The sequence below is a fragment of the Equus asinus genome, chromosome 3 (assembly GCF_041296235.1).
Source record: "Equus asinus isolate D_3611 breed Donkey chromosome 3, EquAss-T2T_v2, whole genome shotgun sequence".
Lineage (NCBI taxonomy): Eukaryota > Metazoa > Chordata > Mammalia > Perissodactyla > Equidae > Equus > Equus asinus.
The window spans coordinates 104,618,269-104,638,850 of NC_091792.1; the positions used below are offsets into that span (position 1 = coordinate 104,618,269).

The window sequence follows — 20,582 nt, forward strand, 5'->3', positions numbered from 1 at the left end:
TAATAAACTGGGAAATTGATAGAAGTTGAAGTGCAAAACTATTAGGACACTTCAGGAAGCTTATTTGTGAACAGAAATACTTTATATCCTAATGGATCAGACTTCAAACCTGATGGATATTTAAAAAAAACCAGCAAAAAACATAAACACTTTTAGAACAATAATAAAGTACCAAATCAAATAGGGTTTCATTATACTGTATGTCAGTATTTTTATCCCCTGTGAATGTTATTATGTAGTCTCTTTCTAATTGTGTTATGGGAAGGTGTGGTCCCCTGATAGTATCGTAAATGATATATCTTTCAATGTGTAGCCAGAGAAATTTTATTCCATTATAATTAGTTTCATTGGCAAGAAGAAATACTTTGGAAGGTTATTTTTTATTGGTTCTAGTTTGGGGTACTTATTTTTTGTGAGTTCTGTAACAAAGTAATAGAATGAGATTTTACAGGATCATAAACCATAGAATGTTATACTGAGAAGGATCATTTTCTTCATATAAAAAAAGAAAAAAAATTTGAAAAGGAAGGCAAAAGGAAAGACAATGGAAATAAATAGTTGAATTTTGATAATTTTCATCTACTCTCTTCTTCCCCTTGTTTAATTCTTTGGTCTATGCTTAAAAGATGATTAAATTTCTCTAATTTTGAAACTATGTTTTAGTAGCATTACATATTATGATGAGATTATACCAAATTTAACTTGCACCTTTTAAAGGAATAAAAGAAAACTAAATTTTATACTGTTGAAATATTAGGCTAACATTCAGAAACTAAGAAACCAGCTAAGGAGACAGATTTTATACTTACAAATTGCTCTGAAGTTTCCCAGTCCTCTTTTGGTATCACCTCAACAGTCATATGTGGAATGAAGTCTCTGCTGATCCTAGAGGGTACAGTAACTACCTTGGAAAAAATACTATTAATCATTCGTAAGAACTGTAAACATTCTTATATTGATAAGTATAAAATTTTTCTATACATTTGGCAATTACTGCTAATCACCATTAGCTGGTTATTATAATTTGCAATATAATTTTTAAAATATTAGATATCTTATAAAAATTGCAGCACAGTAGCCAAAAGTTCCAAATTTTGTATTACTTCCATGACCAATAATCTGGATCATAATGGTGTTCTTTCTGTGTCAATTGAACTACCAAAGAATGGTATAGAGTTAAGTGGTTTTTTTATCCAGTTAAATGGAGAATGGACATTCCATACCAATGAATATTTACAAATTTTTTGACATGCTGTGAGAGTTAACCTGAAGTTCTTGGGCATAGTTATCAACAATTTGCCAATTGTACAATTTTTATGCTTACCAGAATTATCAGAGGTTTGTAAAGTAGTTTTTCTGTTGATTTGTTTACCAAACAAAAACGATTAAATTCTGCCTATGTTTTCCAGGTGTATTCACATAAAAATTTTTAAAAAGCACATAACTTTTCAGGAAGTATGACAAATACTTGTCATTATAAAATACGTTGCCTCTTTATTATGCTCATTTATGTGGGGAGAGGAGAGATGACCAAAAGGAAGAACTGAATTAAAAACATCCAGCTACCTACTGCAGTTCATCCCTGTCACCGTGCATAAACATACAGAAAGATTCATGCACTCGCTTCCATAACCTTTCTTTAAACTTCTTCTATGGTGGTACTTGTTCTTTCAGTTGACCGATGACCATTTCCATGTCTGTCTTTGGGTTTTTTAATATCTTACAACCTCATTAGGCTCGGTCTTCCTTCCTTCACTGTAACCTCTACTCTTTAATTCTTAGTCCCCATTTATTAGACTGCTCTTATAAGGTTCCGTCTCTTTTTCTCTGATACTTGCTGGCCAAAGTCTTCTGTATTCCCTGTTCTCCATACTTAGCAAAGTAAAATCAGTTCCCTTGTTAACCACTCTTACCACCTTGCCTTTGCTGTGTTTTCAAGTTCCCTCTTTCCTTGCCTGATGTTAAAACTTTTCTGAGCATCTGGTTCTCCTCTCTAAAATCTAACCCTAAAATGAAGTCCCACATATAAAGATCTGTACCAGAGTTCCTTCAGGTACCTACATATTTACAATTGTTACTTTTAACTGTAGAGAATGACTGAGTGACAGGCAGTTACTTAGTTTTAGTAAACCAATTTCACAGTTACCCCAATGGAAATGAAATGAGGGAATTGATTTTTCCTATCTCCTTTTAAATGAGGTGATAAGAAGAACCAATTTGACCAAAAGTAAGAGAATTAATTTTAGTATGTTCTTGAAAAGAACTTATTCCAGTTGAAATGTAAGTTATAATTTAGTCATTTAACAATAAAACTTAGATTTTTTTGTTTAGCATATCATGAAATAAAAATCACTACTTTGGACAGATTGATGTTCATTCTGTTTAAGCTAATTTTTATACTTAGCGTTTTCATTTGTGAAAATCAGTCCAATCAAAGGAGAATCTATCTTAAGAGCCATAGATTTTATCTGGTTTTGAAATTTATACTTAAAATATGTACACTTAAATTATCTTGATTTTTTTTTTTTTTCCTTAAGCTACAAAACTATCAATATGGAGTAACAGTATCAAGGTGATTTAGATGATCAGTTTAATACGTTAGTACATACCTTTTTCTATCAGTCTGGATCCATAAGGATTCAAACAGTGTTTTGTTTTTTGTTTTGTTTTGTTTCCTCCTTTGTTTTTCCTTTGGCTTTTAAGTGGACTTAAAAATGTATAATTATAGAATGTGTGTTGCTATAATGTATAGTGTATGTTTGTGCCTGAACTAAGGATTTTATGTAAAATAGATTTCTTAATTGACAACCATGTTTATAATTGTTAAATAAGGTCGATTTCAGTTTTGTTCTTGGCAGGATGGTAATCTCTTTTGCCTGGTTTCAGATGCAGTTGTGAATCATGATTGTTTTCTGTCTGATGTAGTTGATAACTACGTTGGTAACACATATCCACACTACTGTTGAACAAAGATTAATGCCCAGATTAGTACTATAGCATTTTTAATAGGGGGGAAAAAGGATTGATGTTCACATATCAACTCCAGAAGTGAGTTGGTGAGGGAATTTATAAAGTACCCTCAACTGCCACCGCCTTTGGAGTTCCTCCACCTCGTACTGACCTAGTTATAGCCCCTTCTTAGATTTGCAGATTTTGGTGAAAATAATATCATGGCAAAATTATACTTAGAAGAACTAACAATAATCTGTGTTTGAAGGATGATTGTGTGCATACATTTATTTCTACTCTAATCTTTTAATTTTGTCCTTACAAGTCAGTGTGATTGCTGGATTGATTGGTGGGCATTTTACCCCCCTCAGAATAATTCTGCATGTGAGAAATTATATTTCTGTGTGAGGATCAGGTTTTTATATTTGACTATGCTGTTGTACTGAGGACTACAATTCAGAATATTATTATCCCCCTGTCTGTAGTTAGTGAAACAGTAGGAGGTGTTTTAAGTGATTGGATAGAGACGTCTCCCCAAACAGTGATGTTATTTTTATTAGTTCTAGACTGTGAAGTTTGAAATCGGCAGGTAAAAATCACGTTTTCCTCCTTCTGAACTTGACTATTTTGCCTTTTGTTCCTTTTCTGATTAAGAAGATATAATGGACAAGTCTCCATTTATATTTAACTTTAATTTGTAAAAAATATTTTTGTTTCAAGGTTATTTTTTAAATTAAGCTTTTATGATTACATGCCGTAAGAGGGGAATTTGTTTTTCAGATGGATTATTATTTAGAAAATCGGTTACTCTCAATATACATTATAATTTTGGACTGTTGTCCAGAGTCAGAGATAACCAGGAAAATGGGTCTACCTGTGTACATTTTGCTTTAAAAATTCTTTATTTTTTAATAATTATTTCTTACTGTTACCTAACAACGTTTCATCCATATTAAGTGCAGTTATTTTGTTCAACAGCAGTCAGTGGAAGAGCATCTGCAATGTCAAACACTCCTACCCACAGTATCGCTGCTTCCATTTCCCAACCTCAGACTCCAACTCCAAGTCCTATCATCTCTCCTTCAGCCATGCTTCCTATCTACCCTGCCATTGATATTGATGCACAGGTAAGCTCCAAGTTCAGGAGTGATGGTTTTTAACTGGAATTATATCATCATTAAAAACATTAATCAGTGATTTAAATCATCTCAGACTGCTTTGTCTCCAGGCAAAGAGCTGAGCACCAGTTATAAATAAATTAGAATCCACCTTTTTACCTGCTGCTGGAGGAGAGCCTTGCAACAGAATCCACATTTTAAAAAATAAAGTACCAAATACAGATTATTATGGATAATTATATGATGGTCTGGTTTCCAAGGTCATCAGATAATCTTTTTAAAAACTTTAGTTTGAAAGAGAATATAAAAAGAATTAACTTATTTAAGATGAGTGTGTATTTTCTTCTAATCTTACATTAGAAGATATGCTTTAAAAATCATAATAGATTACATGTAAAAGAAAAGATTCTTCCATTTATATATCATATATACTCAATTGTATTTATAGCAAAAATTCTAATCTTGCTGACTGAAAGATGTAGTGTCTGTAACACTGTTAAGTAAAAAAAACCAAAAACAATAAAACGTAACAATTTAAAAAAAAAATTAGTTTACCATGAAATCTCAGGGCCAAGTGAGGTTGGAGAGAAAAGGATAGTTTGTGTTTTGCCCTGAAGAAACACCAAGAATCCTAGCTTAGAAGACTGCTGAATGAGGTTAGGGGTATATGGCCTTCTTCAGGACTGAGAAATGTTTGTAGTTTATTTAGTTTTGTATTTTGATTAATACTGGAGAATCATGGGGACAAGGGTGAGGGTGGTGGTGTACATTATAAAACTTGTAGTTTTGCAAATGATCAGTTCTTTATAAACCTGAATTTCAGGAGGTGTGTGAGTGTGTGTATGTTGGACTATTAAGGGCGTGTACTCTTAACCTATTGGAAAGTAAAGCCTCCTTTTCATTAAAATGTTTCTTGGTAATACTGTGAAAAAGGAATTTCATTTCTCTTCTTACTTTCTTCCCAAATGTTTATCGATTTATATGTGCTTTTTTTTTGAGGACTAAAAATTGTCAGGGACTATTTTAAAGGAATTATCTAATCTACAGACCACATATAAAGTAGCTACTCTTAAATATCCATTTCTCTGATGAAGAAATTGAGGCTAAGACAGAGATTAAGCATTTTGCTTATGATCGTTTCAGTAAACTAAGAAGTGGTGTGGCTGGGAGTCAAAGCTTAAGTTGGTTTGACTTCAAAGGCACTCTTCTTAACTATCATACTGTATAGCCTTTTTATGAGGGATTCATTTGATGAATTGCAATGGTTTACATTTAATATTGATAGCATTGTAAAATTGGATTGAACTTGGTATTGAATTTGCATTGTTTCCTCCAATCTTTTTTGCTCTAAGGCTGTTATGTTTTAACCAAAAGCATATTTTCTAGTTTTTATGGGATCAAGAATTGATCCATGAGCAAAGTAAAAACTTCACCAAAATATCAAAGGGTTTCTTTTTAAAAATGCTTTTTAATAAAACAGCCACAGAAAAAGTTTCTCCAAGTGTGGTCATGATTTTATTGAATTTGAAATTATTATGGTGATGGTGAAATCTTACCTGACTATACCTAACTCAATCAATCAACCATCACTCTATTATAAATTAACTTCTGAGAATTTATATGACAATATTTACAAAAATTTTTTTTAATTAAAAAAGAAACTTACATTTTAAATGTAGTAGACATGCTTCTGTAGAAAGATTGACTGTCACTCTAAAAATCTCCTTCTTTTCCTGGTCTCTACATTAAGGTTTTTCAGTTGGGTTAGCCTAACGTGGGTTACATTACTTTTCATGGAGTTTACTGTAATTGCTTAGTTAGACATTAGAAAGTTTCTGCTTTGGGAAACATAATACAAAATAAATATTTGGAAATAATCGTTTACCATTTTTTTCATTAATTTTTGATGTTTTTTAAAAATTTACTAGTTTTTATGAAACCAAGCAGGTACTTTAAAAAGTAAAAATAAATATTCTTTTGTACTCAATCCATCTGAAGTTTTTTCTAGATTCTAAAATAAAAATTCCATGTGATTTTACATAGTGGATATTTTGGTTTAGGTGTGACAGTACTGTGCCATAACAGATAAGTGATAGGATGAAAAAATTAATACCAGGTTTCTTCCTGTTTTGAAATATCAAGCATTCTCTAATAATTGGATCTTTCATTTGTTTATTTAACAAATTTTGGCATGTACATTCTTAACACTTTATAGGTACTAAGTTTTTTAACTTAATCTTTATGAGAACCCCATCAAGTAGGTACTGTTGTTATTCCCATTTTACAGGTGAGAAAAGTGGAACTTTTTAGTTAGAGATACTAACTACCTTGCCCAACTGCTAATTTATGATGGAGCCAGCTTTCAAACAACTCTGGCACTCTGCCTCTAGAACCTGTGCTCTTAACCACTGTACTATGCTGCCTCTTTTTCAAATTTTTGAACATTTGAATTACAGTCATGTGCCGCATTATGTTTCGGTCAGTGATGGACTATATATATGATGGTAGTCCCATAAGATTAGTACCATATAGCCTAGTGTTTATAGTATGTTATACCACATAGGTTTGTATAAGTACACTCTATGCTGTTCACACAATAAAGAAATTGACTAACGATGTCTTTTTCAGAATGTATCCCCTTTGTTAAGCGACACATGACTGTATATTAACCTGGTAAATTAGATTATAGAAAATGGGCCCGCCACCTAGATGGTAAAGGATCCACATGTTTCTCATCTTTGCATCTTTTCAGCTTGTCTCCTTGGCCACACCGCATGTTTACATCAAATTTTAATTTAAGGAAGAACAAAAGAAACGTTAATTTTTTTAAAGCTTCTATGTATGTCTCCTTTTTAAAATGCTAATGGTTCTTAAAATGGTCCTACTTTAAACTCCTTTAATTGATCATTATAGTTAGGAACTAATAGTTTTAACAAGGAGTAGCAAAAATCATGTTTAATTTCTGGACCCTAAAGAATGCTGAAGATAAAAGTTTGTGTTCTTTGTAAGGTTCCTCAAATCTAATGTTATATAACTAGAAATCATCTTTGGTTTGCAAGTGTGTGCCACAGACTGTCCATCTCTCATGTGGCAATTTTAGTGAATCAAGTTTGTCTGGATAATTTCAAAACTTTTAAGATTAATACCACATATTGTCCTGTTATCAAAATTTATTTTAAGAAACATCAGTATATGATCGTTTGAAGGAATTATTTGCGACTATTTTACCATGCTTTTTGATAGCATAATTCTAATCTTTATTTTTATTTTTCTTGAGTGGTATAACAAAACTTAGACCTGCGTACTCTAGATATAGAAATTAGGAATCAGGTAGAGATTTTTAAGAACCACTGGATTTATATGAAACAGTAACTCAGTTGAAGGTTAGAGTTGAATACTACTGAATTCATTAAATATTTTCTGTATTTTATTGTATGAAATTTTGATTAACTCTAATAGTCCCTAAAAGTGAGAAAGAACCAATTGTGTTCTGTTCATGAGTTGTAAAAACTTGTGTTCCAGCCTCCCTCCCCTTTTATCTCTTGTTTTTTGTATATTTCTGAACTGCTTGTCATTTTTATTCTTAAACTTGGAATAACTTATTCAAGTACATCTTCAAAAATGAGAAAAATAAATACTTCCTTCTGCAGTTTTGCCTTTTTTCCAGTTTTTAGTAATTAACATATATCGACTATTATCTTTTAAGGAGGGTAAACATTAAATTTAACTTATATATCAAGACTGAAACTGTAAAGTATGTAAAATTATGTTTTGCCTTTAATGGTATAAACATCATTTGGATATTTTTCTCTTTTCATGTTGGTTTTGCAATACAGAGAACAGTTTGGTCACAATGATTTAACAAGGGAAATTAAGGATACCAGGAAAAATGAGTTAATAGTGATATGTAATATGCTGCCATTAAAGCATTCTGCTTAAATTCGTGCATTCTACTTTATATGAACTGTTTTAAGCAGGTTATTTACTGTTTTACTGACTGTTCTTGTTTATTGAGTACCCCAAAGTGTTATCCTTTTTAATCTTATATATGACCCTTGACATGGTTAGAGAATGAGATGTTGGGATTGTTGAAGGTTATGGAAGTTTTAAAAAGTTCAGCCCTTTAAGTCCTAGTGGTTTTCAAAGTAATTTAATAACTTTAGATGTAGTTAATAGATACACTTCCTTTTTTACAAACAGTTCAGGTATGTTTTTTACCCTCATTGCAGCTCGTTAAAAGCTGCCTTTTCCTTTAATATTGCATCTATCTTATGATTCTTTCTTGTTTTTCACTCTTACATAATTGGATAGTCCTGTTGATAACTCAGAGAATATTTTTATATTTAAATATATTTTATCATTTCTTAATAAGGTAGAGTCATCATAACAACATCTATTGTAGTATGGAATTGTATATTTTATGGTATCTTGGGCTAAATGGATATTTTCTTTAGAATATAAACCTGGATGAGCTTTTAACAAAGCTGGACATCTTTCTCCTTTTCAGGTTTCTCTTAGATATATGACAAAGAATGTGACTTGTTAACCAATAACATGATTTTAGTGGTACTTTGCCTTCCAGAAAGTCATCTTTATTATTATTATTTCCTTGATTAGCAATATTCAAAACACCTTATTTTTTTCTGTACCTTGTCAATCATTGTTAATTTTAACCCAAACTTCTACTTCAGTTAATTTGTTTTTTGATATATTGCAAACAAGGTTAATATTTCTTACCATCTGGAGATTGTGTAGATGAGTATTTGGGGGGGGGGTAGAAGCCTCACTTCAGAATCTGTAAATTCTTTCATTACTGTCTTACAAAGATTGTCATAAAATATTGGTTGTTTTAATTTCTCCTTAATCCAGAAATACAATGAAGTTACCCACTCTTAAGTTCCCCAAGGAATTTGGTCAGTCCTCCTTTCTCAGCTTTAAATATTTTTTTCTTCAACTCGCATAATACGTTGTTAATATTTCTCTCATAGTTTGAACCTAAATTTGCCCTGAATAGTAAAAGTAAGCTCCTAGTGAGCAGGGACTGTATTTACTTATCTTTGTCAATCATAGAGTACCTAGCAGAGTACTTTGAATATAAAAGGTGCTTCATAATGCCAGTTGAACTGATGTTTTATAATGTTGAAAACCAGTATTTTACTGATCCACTAAAATTTTCCATGCTTCTCTTTTTCAAATTTTGTTTGCGTCTTCATTCTCTATTTGAGATTGGCACCACTTCCTAAATTACTCTTTAACCTCTGGAAGACTTAGAAACCGCACGAACTTCATCATAAAATTGACTCTTCATCATAAAGTTGACTCTTGTACTGATTGTCTATACACTAACATAGAGAGCACATAAGACACTTAACATGTTGCCCTCATTTGGCTGTGTCCTAGGGCCCCTCCGTGATGTAATGGGAAAAGCAGGATTTTATTATCCAAGATCCTCTTAGTTTTTGAGCCGGTCCTTACTGGTTATTAGCTTGTGTGACCATCAGAGGGTTATTTCTCTGAGCCCTTATCTCCTTTTCTCTGAAATCATACGTAAATCCTTCCCTATAAACCTGAAATGAAGATCAAATACTATAACACAGTCAGAGCTGTCACTCATTTAAGTATTCATGTCCTTCTCCATTGTTGTAGTTGGTGCATCTCTCCCTTGTGGCCATCCCTGATCTCTGCAGTCAGTAGCTCTGCTCTCTGCCAGCCTCTTTTTGCGGTCTCCCTCTTCATCACTGACTAGTAGGCTTTTTCTTATTTCTTGACTATCGATTTTGCCTTTTGTCTCTTGTTATTCATTTTTTTATAATGAAGTTTGGTTTTTAGAGTTATTGACCTTCTGGGAGAATATGTCTTTTTGTATTTATGATATAACTATAATAAGTATTATATAAATATAATATATGAATATTAAAACACAATAAACATTTCATATATATAGTCCTTTGTTTTGTTAGTAATAATCTTTGACTCTGTGACCCTTTACAGCTATTGTCATTCATTCAACTTAACTATCATTTATTATTTCCTAGGCAAAGCATCACTTAGAGGTGGAGAATGCAAACATGAATAAGACATGTTCACCTTCCAGAAATGTATGGTCCTCTGAGAGTGATAGACACATAACTAATATTAGCATAAGAAAGATTGATGATAAATGCTGTAATATAGATGCATGTGTAGAAATGAGGGAAGATGGCTTACAACAGCGCTGTTCAATAGAAAAATAATGCAAGACACATATGTAACGTTAAATTTTCTCTTACCACATTAAAAAAGACAAGTAGGTGCAATGAATTTTAAGAATATATTTTATTTAACAATGTATCCATATTATTGTTTAAACATGAAATCAAGGAAAAAATTACTGAGCTATTTTACATTTTTATTTCATACTAAAAGTATTCAAAATTTAGTGTGTATGTTACTTACAGCTTAGAGTGATCAAATCATCCTGGTTTTCCTGGGACTTTCTTGATTTTAACACTTAAAGTCCCTCATCCCAGAAACCTCTCAGTCCTGAGCAAATCCGGATGGTTTGTCACCCTATTTAGAATATATCTCAACTTGAACTTCATTGAAAATACTTGATTTGCATTTAGATTTAACTATTGTACAGTTGAAAAAGTAGATTCCTTTTCTCAGGTTGCTCCAGACATACTAAAAAGTTTTCCAATAACAAAATTGAGTATTAATTTTTAAATATAAATGATTTAAAGTTAAAATGAAATTCAGTTCCTCAGTCACACTAGCTGTATTTCAAATACTAGTGGCCACATGTTGCTTATGTAATCTTTTTTGGACAGCACAAGTTTAGAGTACTAAAGTTATGAGGACTTAGTTCACTAAACAAGCTCTTAAACTGTGAGAGAGTATGACCACTGGTAAATCTAATATTGGTCACTATCATTAGAAGTCATAAGTAAATTGTATGTAAACCATGTCATGTCTCAATTATTATAGTCTTTGTCTTTCAAAGTATTCTATATTTTACTATGGTTTTTTTTTGTTCCTTTAAGTATTTTGGGGCTTTGTTTCCGAATGCAGTTAAGTTACTTGGAAACAATTTTTTCATTTCAAGGCCTGCTTTTTAGCTTTGTTAGATTGGTCCGGAACAGCTAATTTGACCCCACTGTTAAGGATTTTACTTGTTATCCTGTGTGTTTTGAGATCTTTCTACTCTGGGTGGTGGGAACCAAACTAAACTATTCCTGCCCTGTGTAAGTTCTGGGTGTTGTTCAGCCTGATCCCTTCTGGAGGTATTTCCCTGGCCTCTGATAATTTTCCTCGTTCATATGTGCTGATCAGAACTCAGCTGAAGACTTGAGGAAGGTTGGCAGATCTCTGGAGTACTCTCTGGAATACTCTCTCTCTGTAGCGCTTTCCTCTCCAGTAGTCTGCCCTTTGAATTCTAGCAACCTTGACCTCTCCAAATTCAGTCTTCTCGACTGAGGGAAACTGCCAGGCTGTTTGGGTACCCTCCTGGCACTGCAGCCTGGAAACTCCTGGCAATAAGTTGAGTTAATCATTTCTGTCCTCAGAGATCACTGTTGTGCACTGCCTGTCTAAATACCATCATTTCAAATAGTTTATCCCTTTTTTTTAGTTGTTTTGAGATAGGAAGATAAATCTTGTTTATGTTACTCCATTAATGGCTGGAAGCGAAAGTGGGTCCACAGTATTTCTTTTAATCATGTAGTTGAAAATAGCATATGGTTGGAAATCATACTTTTTTTCTTCATGCTTCCTTTAAGAATTGCCCATAAAGTTCAAATATTATTTGTAGCCTTTAAAATCACAAGTTGGCCACTAATGTGGAAAAAAAACCTTATTATCCAAATGTTTGATACAGTAGAATGGTACATATGTATCTGTGTGTATTTGGTATATGTATATAGTGTAATTGATGTTAAAACTTTAGAATTATCTAATAAGCTAATCAAAAAATTAATTTTTTACAGACTGAGAGTAATCATGACACAGCGCTAACACTTGCCTGTGCTGGTGGTCATGAGGAACTGGTACAAACACTGCTAGAGAGAGGAGCTAGTATTGAGCACCGAGACAAGAAAGGTGGGGCCTACTTTTGTTAATTTTTTTTTCCTGGAATATTTGTGTTCTATGAATAAATACTACTTCTAGCCCTATTTTGATGGTTAGACATAATGGAAAACAGTATTATTGTTCCTTTGTTTAGTGTGTAGTGAAAAGATCATTGTTTTTCTCCAGGTTTTACTCCACTCATCTTGGCTGCTACAGCTGGTCATGTTGGTGTTGTAGAAATATTGCTGGATAATGGTGCAGACATTGAAGCCCAGTCTGAAAGAACCAAGGACACACCTCTATCTTTGGCTTGTTCTGGGGGAAGACAGGAGGTAATTTTTCTCCTCCATCTATTTAGCAAATGTATACTTTTTAACTCACATGATTTTATGGGAATGGTGGATTAACATTTAGATTTCTCATAGTAACTGAAGCTGTTACTTATTAGTAAAAGGACAAATATTAGTGTTAGCATAAGCTATCTTGCCAGAAAAATCATATGTTGTTTATTATTCTGCTCATCCAATAGTAATACCTGCTATAGGAATCCTTGTGTGTTGCATTCAGGCTAAGAGAATGATTAAGACGTCCCAAATCAAATCAGTAAGCTTCTGATAAGCAGGGCCTAAATTCACTCAGCTTTTCCTGTCCTACTGTCCTAGAGTACCTAGCATGAAAGGTACTTAAAAGATTAGTAGAGAATTGCATATTCAATTTTTAGTTGTTCTGAGGACCTTTTCTAGTTTATCCCCATCCTTTCTCAACTCTGGAGGTAAGGTTCTCAGATAAGATTATATGACCTTTTAGTTTTTTAAGGAAGGTAGAACGGCTGTTGTGATCAGGTGTAGGCCCAAGAAATTATAATTCACACTGTCTTGTGTATCTTCTTCTGGCCTTTGGTAATCAACTGGATGACCTAATTTTTTAAATCCATTTTTTAAATCCAATGCTATGTACAAAGGATATAAGGCTTTTGATTAGCAAGTCATGCTGTCTCTATAGATTGACAGCTTCTCAATCAGGGAATTGTTGACTCTTAGATTTAGTAAGTACCCTAGGTCATCCATGTCAGTTTCCCGCTCAGCTTAAAAATTTTCTTTCTTTTTTTTCAACATCCTGATTATTATAAAATTTTCTGTCTCTACCAAGCTAAAGTATGCCTTCCCTATGTTTCCCTACTATTCCTAGTTCTGTTCTTTGAACTAATGGAAAGAGGTTTATACTCTCCTAAATCTCCAGATATTTGAGTCTTTATTTGCCAGTCACCTATTGTTTATGTGAAACATGTCCTGTTCTTTTGATTGTTAGCTTGAGAATACCTTTTCCAAACCCTTCACCTGGCTATTGCACCCATTGTGCTGTATCCCTCCTGAAACATTGTATCTAAAAGTACTCTGACCACAAACTGGTGTTACCATTTGTGTATCTTAAACCCCCTCCTCTCCTTTTCCTGTCATAGCACATCAGTTACATTGAACTCTAATAAGTTAAACCCAGTGGGATTTTTAATAAACTTGTAAATAAAAAATTTTGAGAGGTGGAATAATTCCTGCACAGAAAGACTGGGAAATCTAATAAAATGGTACATATATAGAAAGATAGGGCTTGGTGATCCTTTATCTTATGAATTAAAAAGAATTGGAGCCTAATGAGCCTACAAGCATTTTTTTTTCCATACAATTTTTGCTTTGCTGTGTCAGTAATTTTTGCTCCTTTATATATAAAGTAGATATTTTGTGTGTGGACAGTTAGATGCACTGCTATTAGAGATGTTCTGCTCAAGAGACAGCAAAGGACCTATTTCTACTGTGCTATTTTTTCTGGTCGAATGAATACATTTGTGTCATTTTTTTATTTTCCTGTATCCCCACATGGAGGTGATTGATATGTTAAAAGGATTTTACAACAAATAATATTAAGATAGTAAAAAATAAGCCAACTTAATCTCATAAGTTATTTCTACTACATCAGAAAAAATAGAGATCCCCATGAACGTCAAATTGAAATGTGATAGCAGAAATTTTTGCAATTAAATAACAACATTAATAGAAAAACTTGTATTGGTCAGAATGTAAATGCTTCCGTTTTGAAATATAATGAAAGTTAAACTTTGACTTAAGTAAAATTTTCACTAATTTTGTACCTTGAAATAATACTTGCTTCATAAGTAATAACAAATTTTTCAATTTTGAATCAAAAAGAAATCAGTTGATTTCCTTCCTTTCAAAGCAATATTAAAATCTATAGCATACTCTAATCTGTATGCATTCTTATTAAAATGTAACAGATGAGGTTATAACAGTTATAGAAGTCTTTTAGGGTAATAATTTTGTTTTTAACACTGTTGCTTTCATTTGGTGTCATTAGAACATTGGAAAGTTATTTTACCATAAAATCACAAACTAATTTTTTTTATATTGAATGTTTATTACCTTTTGGAAATAGATCATTTCCTCTGAAAGATAACTAAGGTCAGTTATCTTTGCATGATGGAATTTTAAAAACTTGAGAAATTTGATTAAGGATTTCTATTTTATTGCTTAAGAGACTGTTTCTAAAATAAAACAGCCTAATGCCATTTTTTGGTCTTATTTTTATAACCTTGTCACGTAAGCCACCTAGTCGTAGTGGTTCTAAAAGCAAAAAAGTGATAGACAGCAAGTTATATCTAAAATTGGTCATAGCTTTTTCAAACAAGTAAAGTTTTAACTGGAATGTAACACAAAGCACTGTTTGTTAATGTTTATTTGCTATTTCCCAGTTAATATTTTAGGATGCATTATTAATAGTAAGAGCAAGGATAAGAACTATGAACTTGAACATTCTTTAACTTCCCCGTGCCTGTTTTCGAAAATGAAGATGAAAATACTAGTACCTGTGTCAAAATCAAAATTAAAGCCTTAATTTTGATTTCAGTATGATAAACTATAGCATATTCATATAGTGGAATGCTACACAATACAAATGGCTCTCAAACACTATGTAATTTCATTTATATGAAGATCTAAGATAGATGAAACTAATCTGTAGGTGGGATTGACTTGGAAGCATCATGAGTAAATAACAGATTTAAATTACATTAGGTTTATGCGTTTATCAGACCTTGGTGAATGTACACTTAAGTTTTGAGCATTTATTGTAAGTTACAAATTTCCCCTAAAAACTGAAAAAAAGTAATAGTCTAGTTAATGATATGCGTGCTATCAGTATTTAAGGGAAATTGCAGATGTCTACAATTTACTTGGAAATGCATCAAAAAATGAAGAACAAAGGAATAGATGTGATAAAGTTCAGCAGAATATTAATGGTAGAATCTAGGTAGTGGTTATATATAAATTTTTTCAGTTTTTCTCTATGTTTGAAAATTTTCATAATAAAATGTTGGGAAAAAATAAATGTTAGCTTTATTCCAAGTTTTTTTTTTTTTTTTAGCATTTATCAATTTAAAAAATTTATTTTAAAGATATTCACATGTATAAATGAAAAAATATTATTCTATTTTTCCACTGTGTGGTGTAATAACTCAGAAATATTAATTCCAAAGTAGCATTGCACAGCAACACATGAGGTCTAGATCTTTCATGAACACGCTGTGCCGTTTCATCAGATTCCAAAATGATTTTACTTGAGAAGCTATCTCTTTGTTGGCCTCTAAGACGTCTTGCTATCATTTGAGACTGATTTTATGTAAAGGATGAAAGAAGGACTTTTCCCTTCTGTTATTATACAATATATGAGAAAAAAAGACAAATCAGAAATATATACCTTGCAAATTGTCTCACCTTAAGAAAGCACACTTTTTCCTTTTTTCTTTGCAGGTGGTGGAGCTATTGTTAGCTCGAGGGGCAAATAAAGAGCACAGGAATGTTTCTGATTACACGCCTCTAAGCCTGGCTGCTTCTGGTGGCTATGTGAACATTATCAAAATATTACTAAATGCAGGAGCTGAGATTAATTCTAGGCAAGTTTTATTCTCTCTCTACATGCCCGTTAAGAATGTTATGTTAAAGATATTTTAGAACGTTTATATTTTTAGTGCCATATTTAGGAAATGCCTTCATTACAAATTTAAAATTCAAATTACTGATTTTTAAGATTAATTTTATTTAAGTATTTAAAACTCTTTATGTAGAACGTGAAAAAATATCAATTACTCTTATTTCTTGTGGAACTAACGTACATCTTTTTAATGAGTTTTTATTAAGTAAGCAAGTATGTGCTTTAGGATGGAAAATCTGTCTTTAGTACCTTAATGATTTAGTAATCACTTTTCAGCCCAAGTCATATGTTAAATGAGATACAGAAAGTATTCTACTTCTGGATAATAAAAGATTTCTAATGGAGTCTTGGTAGTATCTTAAAGACTTACAAGGTCTGAGAAAAATGATTATTTTAAATAATCCTGCAAAATAAGGAACCTTAAATAAATCCTGAAATAGAATTCTATATTATCATCCAGTTTTTCTGGGACATTTAAAATGTGTATTTTTCCTTTTGTTCTCCCCATACCTCCACCCCCAGAACTGGTAGCAAATTGGGCATTTCTCCTCTGATGTTAGCAGCTATGAATGGGCACACAGCTGCCGTTAAGCTCCTGTTAGACATGGGCTCTGACATAAATGCTCAAATAGAAACCAATCGGAACACTGCCCTTACATTAGCCTGCTTCCAAGGAAGAACTGAAGTGGTTAGTCTTCTGCTTGATAGAAAAGCAAATGTGGAACACAGAGCTAAGGTAAGGAAAGGTCTGATATTTACACATGAATTTACTGCTTTGATATTTAAAGTGTACAGTAGCAATATGCTAATTAGATTTTAGTATTTTCTGGTAACATTTATCTCTTATATATATATTTAATCAAAAATCGTTCTGTATGACCCAAGTATTGCTCTTGAAAGTACCTCAACAATAAATTTTTATAGGTAATAGTGACTATAGAGTTATGAGCTGAAAAATATGTATTATCATGAAGGAGAAGAGAGGGAACATTTATTAAGTGCCAGTTATATGCCAGGTACTTGCATCTTACACAAATTTTTTTAACAAATTGACATTAGGTAGAATTATCTTCTTTCAGTAGATACCACTGTAACTCGGAGGCTAGTAGTGTCAGTGCTAAAATTTAGTTGTGAATCTTTATAGTGTATTGCTCCCCAGATTGTTATTCTTTAACATTTTAGCTCTTTCTAGTCTCTTATGTGTTGTTTTTTATTTTTCGCTAAACCTAGACTGGCCTCACACCACTAATGGAAGCTGCCTCTGGCGGATATGCAGAGGTGGGCCGAGTTCTTCTGGATAAAGGTGCTGATGTTAATGCTCCTCCGGTGCCCTCCTCGAGAGATACAGCTTTAACCATAGCAGCAGATAAAGGGCATTATAAATTCTGTGAACTTCTCATTGGCAGGTATGATATTACCGCACCCTTCATATATGAACACAGTGTGACTAGTAATTACTGTTCTCTCTGGGAAAATTGTGCTATTAAAAAATCAAATGTGATTGCTCCTTCTATAAAATATAAGTGCATGTTTTGTTTTATTTTTTAAACCTACCTCTGTTCTGTTCTACCCATCCAGAGCTATGCTACACTGTCTGATTTATTTCAATGCAACCTAGAAATATTTCTTTTCTTCCTTTCCTGTGTGTGTGTGTACACTTTAAAAGTACTATAATTAGCTATTTAAACATCCGGCTGTTGTCATCCATATTCACATCGCCCACACAGTCTAAGTTTTGCAAAAAGTATCACTACACACCTTAAAAGTCTGACAATAATCTAAGACGTTGGGGCTGATTTTCTTGTTCTTCATAGTAATTAGGGCTTTTAAGTGACACTTATGAAAGGTAGCAGATGGGATCCAGGATAGTTTCTACTTTCAGTCACTTAAATGTTGCCTGCCAGCCTTCCAAAGATGCTTGTCTGCTTAATTGGATTTCATACTTTAACAGTCTTAAAGACCTTTCTGTATGGTATCCTAAGCAGTAGAATTTAGTAGTAGCTACTATCAGCTACTGTTATTCACCGTGAGTCTTATCTACCATGATGCCCTGAGTGCTAAACCTGCATGTTATTTTTAGATTCATTCTTTTTTGAAGCCACATAATACAAACACATAAATATAAATAATCTGAAACAGATACAATTGCCTTGTAAGGATACTGTTTGTGTCTCTAGGATACAGTTTGTTTAATATATTGACTATGATATTAACAGGGATATGCTTTTATTTTTCACTATGTATAATTTCACATTTTCTCAAGATTTGAAACTCAGAATTATGCAGTCAATATTTTTAAAATAAGCAATTATTGATATATGGCTATTTTTTAATTCAGTAGCTTTTAATTCAATGACTGGAAATTCTTTGTAATGTGTTTTTGAAAGAGAAATATATTTTAGGCTTGAATTGTATAAACAACTTTCATCTTTACAAAATATTTTCAATACTTGGTTTTTATTGTTATCTGTTTCATTTTAAACAGTGGTATCTCTGTTGTTCATTTAGGGGAGCTCACATTGATGTACGTAACAAGAAGGGGAACACTCCATTGTGGCTAGCAGCAAATGGTGGACACCTCGATGTGGTTCAGTTACTGGTGCAAGCAGGTGCAGATGTGGATGCAGCAGATAATCGCAAGATTACTCCTCTCATGGCAGCATTTAGAAAGGTATTAGTCTTCGATCCTCATTCGTGTAGATGTTTTTCACTTAGTCTAGGAAGTACGTAGTTTAGTGTTCACTAAAGACTCATTTTAGGACTTAACATCACTGATGAAGGCAGTAATATAATAAGCTAATAATCGCTCTGATGGCAACATTGAAAGGTAGATACAGATGTCCCAGAAAAGCCAGTAATATTACCCGTACTGAACATTAAAGCTAACTAACTATTTGAAAAGTTGGTCTAAGTAATATTTTCAAAATCTAGTTGCAATCTTAATATTTTACAAAATGTAAATCCAATTAAGAGTAACTAATTACTTGTTTATGAATGAATACTTATATTAGCACAGCAGAGAAAAATTTAACTTACATTGACTTTATTTTTAATCACTGACTTTAGTTACTAGGAAAAAAGGAATTAAATAATGAAAACCCAGCTGACAGTATGTGAAACTATTGAAAATAGAGTTTACTACGTTCTGAAATAGAAATACAGTTTTTGAAAGCGAGAGAAAGTTTGTTTCTCTTTCTCTAGAGCCTAGCACAGATCTTTGTACAAGTAATTTGATTTGAGGATTTGATTGCTCTTAAGTGCAGTTGTGTTACTGAGGAAACCAGATCACTATTTCAGAGATTATAATTTTGAGTTTCATTATTCTGAGACATGTAGGTAAAATCCTTTGTAGATTCCAGATTGCTTTGTTGTATTGAAAAATTTTAATATAAATCGCAAGAAATCATCTCTTCCTTTTTTCTTTTACTCTCTGACTCTTGTTCTTTATACCACCTCTTCCCTGGATGCTCTAGACTACCTCGCCACTGACTCTCTCTATTTTTCTTCTCACCAAACAAACTTACTCTTTCTCACTGGCTACCTACCTCTTATCCATGCAAGCTAGCATATCATTATCAAGGTAATCTTCCTGACCACTCCACTCTATTAGTATCCCCTTCAAGAACTTTTTCCTGTCTCCCCAGTCTCTGTAGTCTTTTGAAATGCAGTCTTAGTTTGTTATTCAAAGCCACCACAATGTAGTGCCTTTAGAGCTCATCTCCCATTGAGTCCCTAATGTGGAGAGTCTTCTTGCTTGGTCTTTTCTTTGTCACTGTCTCACATTGCCTTTGTTCTCGTCTCAGGAATGCCCATGTCCTTCCTCATTTGTCCAAAATTGCTCATTCTTTTAATCTACCCTTCTACAGAAACTCTTCACATCCTATCTGAGCACACATTGAGATATTTAATCTCCATAATATTATCTTTATCATTCATTTTGACAAATATATGTGTTGTTACTACTCCAATTTCTAACATGCATATATCTTATCTTTCCAAGTAGACTTAGCTCCTTAAGAACAGTGCTTATCGTCTATACTCTGTTGTATTCATTCTATTATTTATTTTGTTAGTACCTACCATGTGCAAGTGTAATGGTTGGAATATTACATTGTACAGAGTGCAGGAGTTGCACTTTTTTAAAAATGTAATTTAGTCAGTAAGATACCACACACAAAATCAGGTAACTGTGAGTTGTCCCATATAAATAGTTAAATTCTATAGAAGTGTTGGTGAGATATCAAGGAATGATGCAAATGCCATTTGAGCTATTCATTAAAAGATTGAGATAGTTTAAAAAGGTGTACAGATGAAAAGAAGCGATAGAGGCAAATAGAGGAAGTATACTAAAAGTGAACAGCTGTTTATTCAGACTGGCTAACTTATATGTTTTGTGTCAGAGAGCAGTGTTGTGGATTGGAGAAAGCGGAGAGACCCTCTTGAATTTTGGTCTAAAGATTTTGAACATAG

The 20,582-nt window shown here is 32.7% G+C and overlaps 1 protein-coding gene across 9 annotated transcripts in view; it reads left to right on the forward strand.

Moving 5' to 3' along the window:
• The window catches only part of ANKRD17 (ankyrin repeat domain 17), a 163,186-nt gene that overhangs the window by 101,956 nt on the left and 40,648 nt on the right, over positions 1-20,582 (forward strand). For 6 of the 9 annotated variants that reach the window (XM_014847236.3, XM_014847239.3, XM_044766123.2 and 3 more), the window contains 7 exons: positions 3,928-4,076; positions 12,032-12,143; positions 12,300-12,445; positions 15,932-16,074; positions 16,635-16,848; positions 17,343-17,518; positions 18,621-18,783. In XM_014847236.3, the coding sequence (XP_014702722.2) occupies positions 3,928-4,076; positions 12,032-12,143; positions 12,300-12,445; positions 15,932-16,074; positions 16,635-16,848; positions 17,343-17,518; positions 18,621-18,783 (1,103 nt within the window). The remainder of the gene's footprint in view (positions 1-3,927; positions 4,077-12,031; positions 12,144-12,299; positions 12,446-15,931; positions 16,075-16,634; positions 16,849-17,342; positions 17,519-18,620; positions 18,784-20,582) is intronic. The other 3 variants (XM_014847237.3, XM_014847240.3, XM_070505675.1) reach the window with 1 other exon arrangement.